This window comes from Sinohyriopsis cumingii, unplaced genomic scaffold (genome assembly GCF_028554795.1).
Source record: "Sinohyriopsis cumingii isolate HCF-2022 unplaced genomic scaffold, ASM2855479v2 utg000229l, whole genome shotgun sequence".
Lineage (NCBI taxonomy): Eukaryota > Metazoa > Mollusca > Bivalvia > Unionida > Unionidae > Sinohyriopsis > Sinohyriopsis cumingii.
In genome coordinates, this window is record NW_028315879.1 from 573,614 (window position 1) to 591,795 (window position 18,182).

At 34.7% G+C, this 18,182-nt stretch overlaps 1 protein-coding gene across 1 annotated transcript in view; it reads left to right on the top strand.

The window, feature by feature from the left end:
- Nucleotides 1–1,768: 1,768 nt before the first annotated feature.
- LOC149774425 (serine/threonine-protein kinase PINK1, mitochondrial-like) overlaps nt 1,769–18,182 on the top strand; it is a 37,798-nt gene continuing 21,384 nt past the window's right edge. Inside the window, exons 1-6 of the mRNA XM_089945233.1 lie at nt 1,769–2,044; nt 5,386–5,637; nt 6,283–6,460; nt 8,892–9,392; nt 12,362–12,533; nt 15,085–15,264. Of these exons, the coding sequence (XP_089801359.1) occupies nt 1,940–2,044; nt 5,386–5,637; nt 6,283–6,460; nt 8,892–9,392; nt 12,362–12,533; nt 15,085–15,264 (1,388 nt within the window). The 5' untranslated portion in view covers nt 1,769–1,939. The remainder of the gene's footprint in view (nt 2,045–5,385; nt 5,638–6,282; nt 6,461–8,891; nt 9,393–12,361; nt 12,534–15,084; nt 15,265–18,182) is intronic.

Consider the following 18,182-nt stretch of genomic DNA (forward strand, 5'->3'; position numbering starts at 1 on the left):
GTTGGTTTAATCAGCGGTGCAATGGTTTGTTCTAGTCTCTCTCTCTAAGGTCTTTCTATGCGCATTGTCACTACTGTCATAATCTATTACATGTTTGAGTGCATCCATGTACTCGCAAAGAAGTTCCAGTTAATTACGCGCTGCTTTGCGACGTCGCATTTAAACGAGACAGAGACTCAATCTTTTCTGTAATGTTACACACACTCCATTGTTAATATAATGTAATCCCTAAATTGGATATACCGCTCCGGTGGCCTGATGGTTAGAGCGTCCGCCTAAGATGCGGGAGGTCGTGGGTTCGATCCCCGGCCGAGTCATACCAATGACTTACAAAAATGGTACTAACAGCTGCCTCGCTTGGCGTTCAGCATTAGGAGTTAGTGTTAGGTCTGGTCGGCCTGATGTCAGGATAATGTGACTGGGTGGGACATCATGCTACATGTCTGCAGCATGATGCCCCAGTGCTGGACATCACTATAAACTGCCACATTGCAGGCATGGTAGCGATATGACTGAACAAACTGTTAAAGCTACGTTAAAAATCAAATTCGCGTCACATCACTAAATTGGATATACTCATAATTTTTTTGAAAATCATAATATGCGCATCAATTTGCGATTTTTCGCTATTACATATACTGCGGTAATTGTTTAATATAACATTATCAAAAAGACTTTCCAAATTGAGTTTATAATATAGCTACACAGAAGAAATTTTGTTATAAAAGCAGAAGATTTTATGGAGTATAGTGGCTATAAACAATCCTATTCGTATAGTCATGATTAAGAGGAATCTTCCTACATGTAGCATAGTCACAATCATTACTAATATATTGGCCTGACTGCCAGTAGATTTTGCTTTGCACAATCGTTTACGAATCCAAAGGGTGTTGTAACTGTTCTTCCCAAAATTATCAACTGCATTTTCAACAGAAAGATACAAATAATAATAGCTACATCGTTTTACGCTAGTCGATATTGCAAGGTAGATAGAGAGAGTAAGAATTCCCTTTTGCTGCCACATACCGTATACACAGGCGTGTGACGATCAGGGTAAAAGTAATACAATCATGTAGTAGGCCCATACCAGCTATGCATCTTCCGAAATCCAAACACCACATAATGATACTACTTCACGACCTCGTCAGAATCATTAGCTTTTGTTGATGTATCATCCAACATTAAAACTGGCTTTATTTTGTATATTTGCTGAACATTGTTTTGTCTTTTATTTGAGTTTGTCAGGATTTGCTTACTTTTTGATAGTACGAAAACAATTTAATCAGGCTCGCTTTTTCCTGGGTTGATTTGAATATCTCATCGTTTTCCTGTATATATAAAAGTGTATTATTATCGGCATAGTTAAAGAGCTTTGTTTTGAATTAAAAAACACTAAAGTACGAAATCAATTTAAATATTTATAATTATTGGGACATAAATCAAATCTCGTAAGATCGCCTTGATAAAAACTACACTTCTGTTAGTTCCTGCGAAGACATGCTTTTCTGTTTTACAAAGGGTCGAATTGTGAGTTCTATATCTTTTGACCTGTTTCCTCACTCGAATCATTCAGAGTAATACAATTTAATTTATTGTCTCTTAATTTTTTTCACCTATTAATTCTCATATTCGTTCCAAATATCATTGTATCCTAAACTGTACATCTAGAAATTATTAATTGTGTTCCGTTTGACGGGGGTGCAAGTTCCTTGTCGCAACTTTTCGCTTTTCCTATTCGCTCCTATTTGTAGTTTAGTATGTAACAAAATCCCATAGATGCCCTTGACATTTCGAGATACATTTTGATTGCTGCGTAATTTCGAGTTGAAATAATATTTATTCATATTTTCGTTTCAATTCAGTATCCAAATTGACTGTATTTAGCACTTTCGCCGCGAAAGGGCCCTTAGTGGCCCTTGCCGCGGCGCCAGGCACTGAGATGACAGCACGAATAGCATTTACTCGCTTGATCCAAGCTGGAAAAGAATTCGTTCGGGACATCTTCAAGCCGCATCAAGGAATAAAAGTCAAGAGTCAGTGCCAGGTATGTAACGAAATAAAATTGAAGTCTAGTTAGACCTCTTTTTTGGGGGGTCCAGATTTGCTCGTATGAGCTCATAACTGAATCTAGTTTAATTTTGTGGTTAAAAACCGTGTAAAACGTCTACGCTGACATTTCTATTCTTTGGGTCGACTCAAAGAACATAAATATCAGTGTATACGTCTTACATTGTAAGGCGTGATAAGTTGTATTTTTTATCCTAATAATTATTTCATGTTACATTTCTTTTATTTGCTTATAATGTACTGTTTTGATAAAATATACATTACTAAAAACAGCACACCTGCACATGGCACAGAGCATACACAAAGGTAACACATTTAAACGACTTTGTTGGTACATCTTAAAACAGTACCAAGAATCCCAAACTGCTTTAAACCAAATGAATGCATTGTGCAGAAAGTAAAGAAATTTCAGTTACAAATAGAAAATATATTTTTCAAGACCGAATAATAAATAATAGAATTTTTTTCTATACAAAAATAAAAGAAAGCCTGGAAGATACAGTGTAGGATGTATTACATGTTATTTATGTTTTGGTGCTACATTTTACCGCCTAAATAATGGCATAGTTTAGTGTGTTCTGATGTTGACCGTTGACAGATATTGGAATGAGACCAAAGTCTCAAGAATATTTCGCACATATTGATGTCCTTCCACAAATTAGAGGCATGTTGATTTGGGCTAAACTTTACGTACTTTGATGTCTATTTTTTGAATAAATTCAAATTCTCACAATCAAATGGACTTGTTTTCAAGTTTCATTGACCTTCATTTCAGTTGGTTGCAATGCGTTGGAAGCTGGGAATGCTGACATGGGCGAAAAGGATTATAAAGATCTTGATCAAAAGGAATCTCTCTGAACACACACTTCAATATCAGTATAGTTTTATTTATTTTGTTAAAGAAACATGCTTCAACTCTGATTTCAGCCTTCCCTGCTTCCATCGCATTCCAACCACCTGAACGGAACATGAAAATGCATCCTGTTGTTACTGTCAAATATTGATTCCATCAGGATAAAGACAGCAAAGAAAGTATAATCAATTAGATTTAAGTTTGTAGAAGACTGTTGATATGGGATGCCATTTGTGTGAGATATTCCTGAAATGTACCTCTTCTCCTTTAAATTACCATGGAAACACACTACACAAGGTTATTATTAAGGAAGTAAGACATTGCACCAAAACAAAAATATCATATGTCTTGTGTTGAAGGACTAGGTTGAAGAAAGATGAATAAAATACTTTTAATTTCTAAAAGTTAAATTGATCAGTACTGGATAATAATTTTTAAAATGATCTTCCAAAACAAAGTTTCATTTGTAAAGACTAGTTTACCTTTAGCACATGACTCATTTTTACATTGAATGGTATCGCTGCTGAGTAAAGCATTTTTTCTTCTCAAGCCACTAATTTTTCCATCCATTTAATGGGAAACCATTTGGAGAGTCCAATAATCTTTTTCTGTTTCATTCAACAACTGTTTTCTGTGATGACCAGGAGAACATAAAGCTGCCAACATCACTTTTTTTTTTAACGTTTCTAAGTTTACATTTCCTTTCCATTCAGTCCATTTTCACAACACTGATCTGCAGCTGCTGCAACATAAATACATTAGAAGATGAATGTCCTAGCAGTGGAATCTTTTTTTCTTAGAGGATGATTAGGCTTAAATCAACTCTTCTTACAAATTCAAATTTTAAAAATTATGTGAAACTTTGACGAGGTAGGGAATTTTACTGGGTTTGAAAATAGTTCAGTACCATTGATATATGTTGTACTGTCATATATTGGTACTGTTTATCTGTGTACCTGATTCTCTCAGATTTGGCATTTGCTTTCTTCAGGTTGGTGGTCCACCTTGTACAGGATACAGTTATTTAAAAATAAAATAAATATAAACCTATTAAACTATAATCAAACACACTTTACATTCTGTGTGCGGAAGTGAATTGTATTGTATGGACTGTATGATGTGTGGAAATGCATATATGATACTTAGCCTTAAACTTGTATTCAGGACAGTGCAGTCAAACACAACTGTGTCACCTACTTTATAAACCTTGATAGAGATTGGCAAATTCTGATTTGGTAAATTAAGATAAAGAGTATTTTCAAATCGTAGTCCTGTTTTTGAAAGAAAAAATAGGACATAATTGTTTATAGGACCTGATTCTTTTCATTGTGGGGGCAAATTTCTTAGCAATGACATTCCGTTAATGACCCATTCCCACACTATTATTGGCTTGGTTGGTGATGACATGAGATTTGATTGCTGACAGTCATGATATCATGTATTTTGGCAAAAAGTTTTTGCCAGAGAGCATCCAACTGGACAAGGAATTTGGATTCTTCAAACTGGGAGTATGCATATAAATTTAAAATTTCTCAGGCAACAAAATGTGTCATTTGATATCTACTATCGATGCTTACTAGTTGATGTGTATAAATGTATTGCATTTAACAGTGTGCTCGACACTGTTCTGTCAATAAAGTACCAGATCAGTGTCAGGTTCCAGAGATGATAAATGCAACAGATTTTCTGCAAATGAACAATTCTGATTAAATGCCAGCATGTAAACCCAGTTTGATTAAAATCAGATCTCCACTGTCCTGGTTGAAGACCTGACAGTGACTGCTAGGGGTCATGTTCTGGTGACCTTTGAGTTAGCCATTGGAAATGCAGCTTTCAGAAATTTGAAAGTGAATCAACTCGATAGACACACTGATGTTCTTCAGCTATAATGGTTAGTCTCCCAAATGCAAATATATAAGACTTCATCTGATTGGCTGATATAATTAGCAGTTATGGTGATTACAGAGATCACCATAACATGACCCCTAAGCAGTCACTGCCAGACCATCATTTTGGACAGAGCAGATCTGACTAATTTAATCAGATCACATGTAAACCTGCATGATACATGTCTACATGATACATGGTTCAAGGTAAAGATGTAAAACAAAATTTCATAGGTATATAACATAAAGATTTTAGATAAGATAATTAAAAATATAGTTCAAATATTATTATATAAACCATTGTTTCAAAAGGTCCAAGATAGACTTCCCAATTTATTTTTATTAAATAAAAGAAAACTGCATTGATGAGTAAATGCAGACAATTGAAACATCATTGGATATGAATTATACCTGGTATTTTTACTTATCAGCATATTCTGTGGCCTTACCTTTCAGAAACTGCTTATAATCCCCAAATGATTTGTACAAAATAGAGCAAAAATTAATAATGATATAGATTTATCTTAATGTTAATATTTTGATTTCGTACTTGAAATTTTTTGGCATTTGATTTGACAGGTTTTTCAGCATCAGAAAGATGTCAGTCATCAAGTCTCCCACCAGCCTCCCCAATTTGTTCACAGTAACAGCACCCTTTTCAGCAAGATCATACCCAGAGTTTACTACCAGTCTCTGGCAAGTGAGTTGAGACGACAGGCGGCACAGAGGTCATGGGGACGTGGCTCATCTCCACTTTTCGCTTTTGCTGGATTGGCCGTACTAAGTAGTTTCAAAAAAGAGGAGGAGGAGATTGTTATGGATCAAATTAGAGTGAGATCTGTTTATTCTGTTTAGTAACAAAAAGATCTACAAATGTTCAAGTATAAATGTTTTTACAGTGTTATTAGTGATATAATTGCAGTTTAAATTCTACTTTGGAGCACACAGAAAAGGCCTGTCCATCCCCATTTAAGTTTAACACTAAAATATCACCGTATATTATTTCTTATCATCTGATCAGGGTTATAACATTTATGAAAATTCTCAACATGTACATGGTTTATAATAATTGTAGTTATACAGATTAATCAAAACGATTAAAATTCTCCCCTCCCACTGCTACTTATTTGGCTTGCTGAACAACTGACAGCTATTATAATGTGCATGCAGTACCTCATTTAACTTAATCTAGTTTCATTTGTTGTGTATCTGTTACATTTTGGTAGGATAGGATTCATAAGGCATATCTTTGTTGAATATATCTTGTACATTCAGTAAAATGTCTCAAGAATTATTGTGATATTGTTATGCAGTTTGTGATGGCAGATCTGGGTCTGTGGTGTTTGCATGGACTTTTAAATGATTATATATGGTAATACTCAGTGTACTTTCTAACATGATAGTTTCCACCATAAAAGTACAATTTCTTGAATTTATTTAGTCCTAAAGTGTATGCTTACACCTCTTTTGCTGCAGGAAATGGGCAAGACATCCCAAAAATACAAATCAGATTTCCAACTGGGGCAGTTTCCATATCTATCTCTAGACAGTTTCCAGCTTGGAAAGATGATTGGACAGGGATGCTATGCTGCGGTGTACGAGGCCAGACTCAAAGTTCAGTCAATACCAGCATCTGAAGCAAATGTCGTCGCGGGTAAGGCATGCATTAGCAAATTCATATGGGGGTATATTTTTGTTCACATGCATTAGCAAGCAGTGATATGTAGGTATATCACTTTTACAGTAGTGGTGCCATGTATGTTGTCTTTGGAAAGTGTTTTGTTTATGATTTTGCAAGTCATACAAAGTATAACATGTGCTAAGCAGTCAATTTTTGGAGGTAGAAAAGTTTGCTTAATACAGTCCCCCCACCCACCCACCCCGAAATTATTTTATAGTAATCTTAACAGTGTATCCCCCAGAGATGTAAAATTGAGGGTCAAAACGGGTACTGACATATTGTCCTTTAACCCGCCCTTTTTCAACTTGAAATAGGAAATTGCATCTTGTACAACAGAAAGTTTTCGGTCTGGTTAAATATCAACGAAAGTCTTCAGCCATATAAGTATCCATTCAAGTAAATTCTGTTAACTTAAGTATCCATGAAGATGTTTGACTGTATATTAACCAGAATTCACTAAAACAAATTCAAGTATCCACGAGAGATGTTAACCATATAAGAATACAAACATACTTCTGTGACCATGAGTATCCATGAATGCTTTCAGCCATGACAGTACCCATGAAGGCCACTACAGTGAGTTTAAGTATCCTGGAAACATGTTGATACTTATAAGAACCCAGTGGCACATCAATGAATTTATTTAAGAGTTATTTTTAACAAAATGTTTAAAATAAATGAATGTAAGTGATCATGACAGATATTCAACTTTATGAGAACTCAGTGGCACTTACATGAATTTAAGTATCCATGAAAGATGCTCAGCCTTGTAAGTATCCATGAAAGATGCTCAGTCTTGTAAGTATTCATGAAAGATATTAATGTTTATGCATCCATGAAAGACAACCAGTCTTGTAAGTATCCATGAAAGATGTTAATGTTTATATATCCATGAAAAACAACTAGTCTTGTAAGTATCCATGAAAGATGTTCAGTCTTGTAAGTATCCCTGAAATATATTTAACCTGTATCTGTAAATGCTGTTTAATTTTATAAGTATCCATGAAAGATGCTCAGTCTTGTAAGTATCCATGAAAGATATTAATTTTTATGTGTCCATGAAAGACAACCAGTCTTGTAAGTATCCATGAAAGATGTTCAGTCTTGTAAGTATCCCTAAAATATAATTAACCTGTAAGTATCTGTAAAAGCTGTTTAATTTTATAAGTATCCATGTAAGATGTTCAGTTTTGTAAGTAACTCTGAAAGATTTTCAGCCTTATAAGCATCCACGATGCATTATGTTTCACTAAAACATGAAAATAAATGATTTCTCTGTATTTTTTAATTGATATTTTCTTGTAACTAAGCATCCAACAAACCAAAGTCTTTTCTAGGTTGGTGTGCATTTTCTTATGATGCTACTAATTGCATACATATCCCCCCAAAAGGGTCATTTTATTGAAAAGTTTTGGAAAAAGTACCATGTCGCCAATTGTTGTTTAAATTTTGACTGAATTCGTGTTTAGACATTCATGAAATTTGCACAGATTGAAGATTATACAATCTCTTTGTCAGATTCACAAAGAAAAGGATATATTGGTATGACAGGTTTTTGAGATCACGTTTTCCGTGCAAGAAGTTTGCACATCCAGTTTATGCCAGATAGTATATTGCTAGTGGTTCTCTTAAGTCTGCCTTTGTCGACTTTGTCATTTTCTTTCACATGACTTTAAGTCCAATTATTCATCTATTGTATATGCAATTTTCTTTAATATGTTTTTAAGGATTTTATGATTCATACCTTTATATTTATTTTATATACATTTTAAAGAATTTGTTGTGTTTTTACCTTGTCTGTCCATTCATTTGTTATGTTTTTACCTTGTCTGTCCATTCATTGCTAAGTTAGTCTCTACAAGATAATTTACTGGGAATTCTTTGCTTCAGTATGCAGCTAGTATTTAGTATTGTAATTAATCAGTTGTAATTAAAAGATTGTAATTAATTGTAATTTAAAGATTGTAATTAATCAATTGCAATTAATCAATTGTAATTAAAAGACTTTGGGTTTCAGCCTTCTTACAAAATTTATTGTAAATCAGTCAATAGAAGATCAACTGGATCTGGTGGCAAAGATAGGTTGCATTTCAGAATGGTTGCGATGACAGGTTTTTGTTTGGGCATATAGATAGAAGAAAGAGAAGTTACTTGGCCACCCATTTTGTAGAATTCTGAACTTTATGAAGACAAAGTCAGACATAAAATATACTGGTAGTCCATTAATGGAAACTCTAATATTGGTATGACTTTCACCACCACAAAGGTTCTAGATCTGGGATGCAGCTCCATGGAATTATGGTGTGATGGGATAGAGGTCAGAAATTACAATTTTATTATCATAAGCATTTGGGTTTTTACATTGATTGGTTGATTCATGGAGAAATTTAAATCTTTTAAACAGAAACAAGTGAAGATGACAGTGACATCGTCATGATTGACCAGTCTGAGAGTGACACAGAGAGCACTGACATCATCAGTGACAAACCAGATCCAGAATCCAAATGTGAAACTGATGGTGACAGTGACATCATTGTGATTGACCAGTCAGAGAGTGACACAGAGAGCATTGACATCATCAGTGACAAACCAGATCCAGAATCCAAATGTGAAACTGACAGTGACAGTGACATCATTGTGATTGACCAGTCAGAGAGTGACACAGAGAGCATTGACATCATCAGTGACAAACCAGATCCTGAATTAAATGGTGACAGCATTATACTAGACCAGTCAGTATCTGCAATAGTGGAATTTCCAGATGGGGATGTCCTTGGAATAACAGAGTTAGGACCCTTACTAAGCTCCGAAACAGTTGCGGCAGATGATCATCTTCATGACCTTAACCTTTCCCTTGATCAGAACAGTTTTGTCATTCTCTCTCAAAGTGACAAAGGAGAAAATGGTAAGGAGGCATTAATATTTGCAAACTGCTTCATTGCACAATGTGTGGCAGAACATTGTGTTATGGTATTACGGCTTTTGTTAATGTTCTTGATATAATGGAAATCACCACTTAAATTGCATTGTAATCTCCCCGTTACTGATCACTGCCATATCATCTCTATCCATTTGGGTTCAGGTCTTGGGCTTGGCTAAATTGAGGGTATGTGTGAAGAATTGCCAGTAACTGCCCAGTGGCTCTTACTGGGAGTTGGGTTCTTCCTCCACCTGTTATGCTTGCTGTCATGTATAGCCTATCTTGCACTGAGAAATGGTGTTAAACCCCAAGACAACAGCAACAAGAACATTATCATCTCTCCAACTGACATTAAAAACCAGACTTTGAATTACAATGCAATTTAAAAATTTTATATAGGAATGGATATGCTAAAATATTGCTCTTTTTAATCATAGCTGGTATTTTGTCAAAAAGCAATATTAAAATGTTATTTCTGAATGACTCGGCTGCATACTATCGTTTCTTTATAAAAGTTTTGCTGAAAAAGGTGAGGTGTTACTGCTTTTATTCTTCATATCATAGAGGTCACCACTTCAGTTACATTGTCATCTCTCCAGCTGATCATAGTAATCATGGCATGGAAATTATAATGCAGTTTAAAAGTGTAATGTAAGAATGGATATGCTATTAAATGGCTCTTTTTATCATAGCTGGTATAATGTCAAATAGCAATATTCAGGTGTTATGCTGAATCACTCTGCTATGCATTGTCGCTATTTATTTATCAAAGTTTTTCTCATTGTTGTTGTACCAGCTTGACCTTTTGTAAAAGTCAACTGGTAAATACATTGTAGCCTGGTTATAGTAAAGACAGATTGTGGTAAAATATTGGTCTTAGCAAAGACAGATTATGGCAAAATATTGGACTTGGCCAAGACAGATTATGGCAAAATATTTGGTCTTAGCAAAGACAGATTGTGGCCAAATTTGTCTTAGCAAAGACAGATTGTGGCAGAATATTGGACTTGGCAAAGTGTTAAAGCACTCCCTCACTGTAAGGCCCCTTATTATGACACTAATTTTATTACAAGGTAAGTATAGTCATGTGTTCTATTTCCTTAAATGGTATGTTATCTGGTCAAACATTGCTATACAACTGAGTTAGAATTATTTTTGTTATTTAATGAATTATGGTCACTTTATGGATACAAATTAAATAAATTATTCTTTAAGCTTGATTTTATGTGTGTGCTAATGAACATCTTGCCTTAAATTGTAAATTTGTAGTGATAGATATTTTATTGCTTTGGTGATGATTGTGCCTCACAGGAAAGAATTGATCAACGGTTAGAAGCAGACAAAAAAATCAGTTAGCCCCAAAAGATTTTTGGGGTGGACAAAATATCTGAAATAACTGGAATGTTACAATTGATGATACAAAATCTGCAATGTTACAATTGATGATACAAAATCTGCAATGTTACAATTGATGATACAAAATCTGGAATGTTACAGTTGATAATACAAAATCTGGAATGTTACAGTTGATAATTCAAAATCTGCAATGTTACAATTGATGATACAAAATCTGCAATGTTACAATTGATGATACAAAATCTGCAATGTTACAATTGATAATACAAAATCTGCAATGTTACAGTTGATGATACAAAATCTGCAATGTTACAATTGATGATACAAAATCTGTTGAATAGGTTTCATAAAAAGAAGCTAATAAAAAAATGAGCAGGGAGACCAAAAATCAGGAGCAAGATGGTTGATTGTTTGCATTTTCATCTTGTTCATTTAAACTTTAGACAATTGTAGGGAAGCTTTGCAGACCACCAGACCAGCACTGTAACTTTTAACGAGACTGTTCATTGTCAACTGACAATTTAAAGAATTTACGTTAAAGAGATGAATGAAGCCAACTATGATTTCTTGTATCATGCATCAGATTTCATGGTTTAAAGAGAGGCATAAATGAACAGTGTAAAATGACTCTGACAGGTGTATCAGCTTTTTGATGAAAATTTGTAAGTTACTGTAAAAGAGATTCCAGATGGAATTAACGTTACAGGAAGGTACTTTTCTGGTCCATGTTTCTGGGACAAAACGTAGGAATATGATGTAATTGTTGAATCCTTACCAAAAATATTCTTGAGAATATATGACAAATTAATCTGAGCTTGAAAGAAACTATATTAAACCCAATCTTGGTCAGATCACATTCATATCATTCTTAAAATTTTGGACTCTTTTGAGTCAATCTTAACAAGAAGACCTCAGGAATCCATATTTAAGTGCTTACAAACTATGATAAGAACCAAGGGATCATTTACCAAGTATTAGATGTGTAAGTTCAGTTTCTTTCATATTTTTGTCAGGAGATTCATTAGAAAATTGTGTTAAAATTAGTTTTCCTACAATGATATCAGCACGTTATTCACTTCTGACCCAGTACTTTGTGTATTATATACTACAGCTCCCATGGACAACCTTATAAAGGGGGAGTACTGTAGTTTGAATCCAATCATAATTTAGATATATTTACACGTTTTAAAGAAATTCTTTTCATAAACCCATATTACATGTCATTTATGAATGCAGTATTTCCTCTATATGTTGAATCATAGAGGACAGCAATTTATTTTCGGGGGTGTGCTTATCATGGGGGAATTTTAAACTAAATTTGCCCAAACTTTGCATTAGTGTGAAATTGGGTTTTTGCTCTCTGCATTACTGTCTTGACATTGGTGTTAGTCTTGCAGCTATGGCATTTTAAGTTAAGTTGTGTAGTAACCTTTCTGAAAGTCAGTTATGTTCTGCAGAAGTTTCTGTATTTGAACTGTGTTACAATACATCCATGTTTACAGTTTTTACAGTCATTCACTGTAAGGACACCACATTCCTTGAAACACTTATATTTCAAGTTGAAATTTGTATAGATTTCCTTTTTTTTTTCTTCTCAGCTGGACATTTTGGACATGAGACAGCTCACCCAGAATACAATTTGGCCATCAAAATCATGTACAACTATCAGATAGAGTCCAAGGCCAGTGCCATATTGAGAGAGATGGAAAAAGAAATGGTTCCAGCCCAGCTTGCTGCAACTCATGCACAAATGAAGGAGTGGGAAAATGGGTGTGTAGCATGACTGACATTGTTTCCATTTTCTTTTCTTCCATGTAATTCTTTTACCCTTAATCCGTTTGAGATGCGGTCAGCTGCATACGGGTGTATTTAGGGTGTGGATTGTGGATTATGATAACACTGTTCATGGAAGTCATGAGACCCTGAAAAGAGAAATTTTACCAAATCTGCATTTAGTTTGCGCTTTGTTTAAATTTAAAAGCAGAATTAACTTCATTTGTATTCCACTTATGTTGCATTTCAACTTTCATCTCTTTGTTTTTCATTTAATTTCTTGGAAATGCATTTTTATTAGGGGTGAAATGATACACCTGTGCCACTTATTGATACAATTCATGATAAACAGTCTACAATATGATACATTATCAATACACATGTTAACTTGATAGTCTTTCATTTTTAGAAGGTTTGTCAGTAGTATGTGGTGCCCTTTTATGTGATTTACTGGTTGTATTTCCTATATATATGCCAGTCTCATCCATGACAAGGCCAAAAAATATACTTTCAAACAGACTGCCTGTTAGTTGTCAGTGATTTGTATTCAACATTTTAGGTCTTATAAGGCTTTTTCGTCAGATGCAGGTTTTACTTCATGGCTTAAGTGGTTAGAGTATCTGCCTCGGATGCGGGAGGTCACAGGTTCGAAGCCTGGCCAAGTCCTACCAAAGACTTATAAAAATGGTACTGGCAGATGCCTCGCTTACCACTCAGCATTAAGAGGTTAGTGTTAGGACTGTATGGTCTGGTGTCAGGATAATGTGACTGGGTGGGACATCATGCTACATGTCTGTGTCATGGTGCACCAGTGCTAGACAATAGTATAAACTGCCACACTACAGACATCGTAGCGATAGGACTGAAAAATTGTTAAAGCTACTTTAAAAATCCAAATCACACACAGGACTCACTTTAGCCACCAGACAGGTATTTCTAATAAAAAATCATTACTTCTTATTTTAATTTTTTCATTCTTATTTATTCAGATTATCTTGACCCAGATAAGGAAATATAGTTTTGTTGCACATGATCCCGCATGAATTTATTTTGATTTGGTTCAGTATCCTGCCTTTTCTATGTTTGCTGAAAGGGTAATTGACTGGCATGCCATCAAATTGTGTCCATCCAGCACATACATCGGATTCGTATTTAACTCCTTTTTTCAGGCTCAAAATCACTCACTGGCATCTCCATTAATGCTTTTCCCAACTCCAGTGTTTTATAGCTCATAACTTTAAGAATGATTGTCATCATAGCTATTATCAGCCAGTATTTGCCAAATGAAATCCTCATCTGAAGATGTACCACCTGGGAATCAACCATTTTGGGGTTTCTAGGTGGTTCATATTTTAAACATGCATTTGTAAAACTTCCTTGATGCAAGTTCAAATTATGACATAATGCTTGTTCCAGGGCACAATGCGCCAATCAAATTTATTTTAACAACCATTTTTCTTATGACTAGCCATACAAATGGCAAGTTCCAGATCAAATTTCATCAATGCTGTAGTTTTGTCTCATCTGTTACATATTAAAGACATACAGTATGTTATACTCATAATTTCTGAGAAAGTAAATCATCTTCCTATTGGTTTCATGCAACTATGGCCCAATGTAAAGACCTTTAAGTTTGATAGTCTGGATAGTAAGTTGCTACCCTTTGTCGACACCATATGGTGTCAGCAAATTCCAACTTTTTGGTACTCAATTGGCTCTGACAATACACCCCAGCATAAATGTCTCAGATGAATTCTCAGCTTAAAGAACAACAAATCAAACAACTAATACAATTTTTGATTGCTGAAGATTAAAATAATTTGCATGTGGTAAGTATTGTTTTGTATAGATTTTCCACTACTTATATTGATATGTGTATCATTAGAGCAAAAGTATTGATTCGTCAGTGAATCGTTTCACCCCTAATTCTTATTTGCAATGTTTCCTCATTTCCTGTTATCTTTGTTCATTTGGAATGAAACAAAATGCATTTACAGAAGTGAGGTTTTCCATTTTCAAAGAGTCTTAAAGGGAGAGAACTATTACATATGTACCTTATTATTAAAGTGTTTTAATAAAATAGCAAATGCACTGAATGCAATAACCATTCAGTTTACAGTAAATAAAAATATAACTGCAACTGTAATAAGTGTAAATGTATTGTTGTAGAATATTTGTCAGCAGATAATATCTCTAATTGAATTGTACAGAAGCAACCACAGGTGGTGATAATGTCACATGAGTGCTTGTTGTTTAGTCTGCCTCAGTATTTTTAAGGTATCACTCTAGCTGTTGTGAGGGAGGTACAATTTAAGGTAGGGAAGTGTTTCTTACTTTTATGCATATGGAATGTAGGTGAAAAAGAAAAAAATTTAATTTTTCTATAATTGCTAGATTCTAGAGGTAGTAGCACTTTTTCTGATGTTAATTTGATAGGGTAGGTTTTCTTCGAGAAACATAATTTAACTTTGCAATTTGCTGTTCTTCCAAACACATTTTTTGTCAGATCTAGATTACTTTTTACTGGTTACTCCAAATGTATTTTCAGAAACAAAGTGAGGAAAAAAAGTTTACCACCACATCCAAATATTGTTAACATGTGGGGCGTTTTCGTGGACCCTTTTCCCCAGCTCCCAGAAGGATTAGAACAGTACCCTGCAGCCCTTCCAAAGCGACTGAACCCTGATGGAATAGGGAGGAACCAAACACTGTTCCTTGTTATGAAAAGGTATGTCAGTTAGCAATTATTAACACAAAGATTTTACTTAATTTAATATTTACCTGTTATCACTGGTTTTACTTTTGGTAGATTATAACTGACATTTGTAATCTGATTATGGTATAATGTCGTTTTTAAAAAAACTTTTTCCAGAAAGATGTTTCTTAGATATTTTATCCAATCATAATACATTAGGAATAAAAATAAAACATCACAAATCTAGCCCTAAACTGGTCTTTAGGTGGTACTTGGGCAAGAGTGATCTTGCATTGGTTAGAGGGATTGTTTTCTCCAAATCAAGTCTTTACATCATTTACAACTTCCGCTCATGCTAGATTGCAGGCTCCTTTTCAAGACATTACAAAAACATGTGTGATGCATTTTCCCCATTCCAGAGAGTTTTCTCATTTAGGAATTTTCTTGTTCAGTCTGACTTCATATGATAGTTCAGGAGGGGACAGTAATTTTTGCTGGTGGGACTCTTATTTTTACCAAAATGGGAGTCCTGGACTCCAAGTTTAAAATCCTGACGAGACCTTTGATTTGTCTAACTTCATATGATAAGCATGTTGGCGGTGATCCAGATTACCTGACTATTGCTCCATTTACACCACTGAATTCTGGGCTATACTTGAATCACTACAATGGATCAAAGACAACCAAATATCTAAAGCAGTCATTATAAGCGATTCCCTAAGCATTATCAAATTGATCCAAAATCGCAATACACACTCTAGGGAACAATTCCTCGACAGAGCATGCCAATTAATCGACGATATCACCACAGCACATCAATTAGTCGAGCTCATGTGGATATTGTCACACATTGGAATCTCTGACAACGAAACAGCAGACAAAGTTGCACAAACCAAACTAGGAGATCAAAATTCTATCAAGCTTAACTATAGCTCTACAGAAGCACAAAGCTTTGCACAAACAGATATTGACCAAAAATGGCAAGATTTTTGGAACTCCTCCACAAAAGGTAAAAAGCACCATGAAACCCCAAAAACCGTAGATAGGAACATACAGCTACCTAAGGGTACCTATTTAGAACAGAAAACCATAAACAGGATAATAACTGGAAAAACTAAACTAGCAAGCAGTTTTGGAAGGTTTATAGGACCCAAACTAGCAACCATTAACTGCTTTAACTGCCACACCACCGAAGATCTACACCACATATTCAATATATGCCCAAAATATCAACCCGCTAGGAAAATATTTATCAAAAACCAAAAAGAGATTGGATCACCACACACATACCCAGAGTTACTTATGGACTCTAATAAAAATAAACAATCAGCATATAAAAATATAAATAAATTCATAGACTCAGCAGGACTTAGGAACAAAATATAATTACTATCACCCACAATAACCAAAAGACACAGTAACTAGCTAAATAAATTTAGAAGCCCCCACATAAAAACCCATAACATATCATTCAATTAAAAAAAAATATTAATAAATAATTCACTTACAAAGCACCTGTAAAAAACTAAGGAAACCGCAAAATCGGATGTCCTAGATGTCCTTAACGAACTGAGTAATTAGCTGGGACTCCGGTCTCTTGCTAAATAAAGTATAAATAACATTCAATCTCTAAAAACATTAATAAATAAATAACTTAAAGAGGCAATATCTAAAAACTTATAAATAACATAACGTAGGAAGCACACCCTAAACATCTCAATTAGTAATACCATAATAACCTTGTAAATCTATCTTCATACATGATTTCTGCTAACAACCTCTATAAATAGCATAGAACACACACTCTTTTTAAAACATTTTGAAGAAAACAAACGGTAAAAAACCGCAAGAAACACCAGGCAAATGCAACAAGAAACCAGTGATGTGAAGCAACCAGGACCATTCCCGAGCTCTCCTTCCCACTAATGACAACCAACCATTCAACTGTAAGGGACCTTTATGGACCCACAGATCGAGGCCAAACTATCAGGGTTCCTTGAACCCATAAAAGCTTGGGGGAGGTGGCACCATTCCCTTCCCCAGGAACAACTAGCAGGCTGCGGTGCAGTCAGAAAAAAGTGGCACATGCACAATTGTGTGCACGCCACCATAATTAAACTCAACAACAACAATGTTAGCTGTGTTTAATAGCCTACCCACAGGTCCATAATATTGTTCATTCAGTGCAGCTACATTACTGAGCCTTGTCTATTAATTCTGTAGAACAATTGTCTGTTATTAGGCACAAAAGAAATATGTGCATTTCCTATTGCACTGGTTTTAAAATTATGGTGGATAGGTAGATTGTTTTTAACATTATATATTATAATGATTAGTATATATAATTTGCTAAGCGCTTAAAGTACTGGGAAATCTGGCCATAACAGTACCATCTCTGCTCAGAACTGGACCCATGGACATATAGCTGACCAACAACTGGCAGTTTATTCCATCACTGTACTGTTGGGGATATGGATAAGGAATCCTTTGAGATAAACTGATCCAATATGGACAGATCTCCGGTGTTTGTTAATTGTCTCACACAGCTGTTTCACCAGGTCATTCATAGGAAGTCAGACCTGCCAATTTTTATGATTTTGCTGTAAGTTTTACGAAAATTCCCCTTAAAATAAGGACTTATGGCATTCAAGCAAAATCTACATTAAAATTATTGTTGCCAAAAAATCTGGATAATTGGTTCATCTGTGCTTTACTTGGATCCAGGTTTCATAATAGAATTAGTGAAATTAGTTAAGGAACCAGACTAACTTTACAGCAGCACCAAAGATGCTTTAAACTGCACCTGTTTGTTCATGCAAAGCATCTGCATGATAAACTATTGATTATGTAATTTTTTTTAAATGGTGCCCCGAAAGTGATGCATGTTCAAGATGAAAGGGAAAATAAGCCTTAGAAAAGTGTTAATAATCAACACAGAAGAATAAAAATGA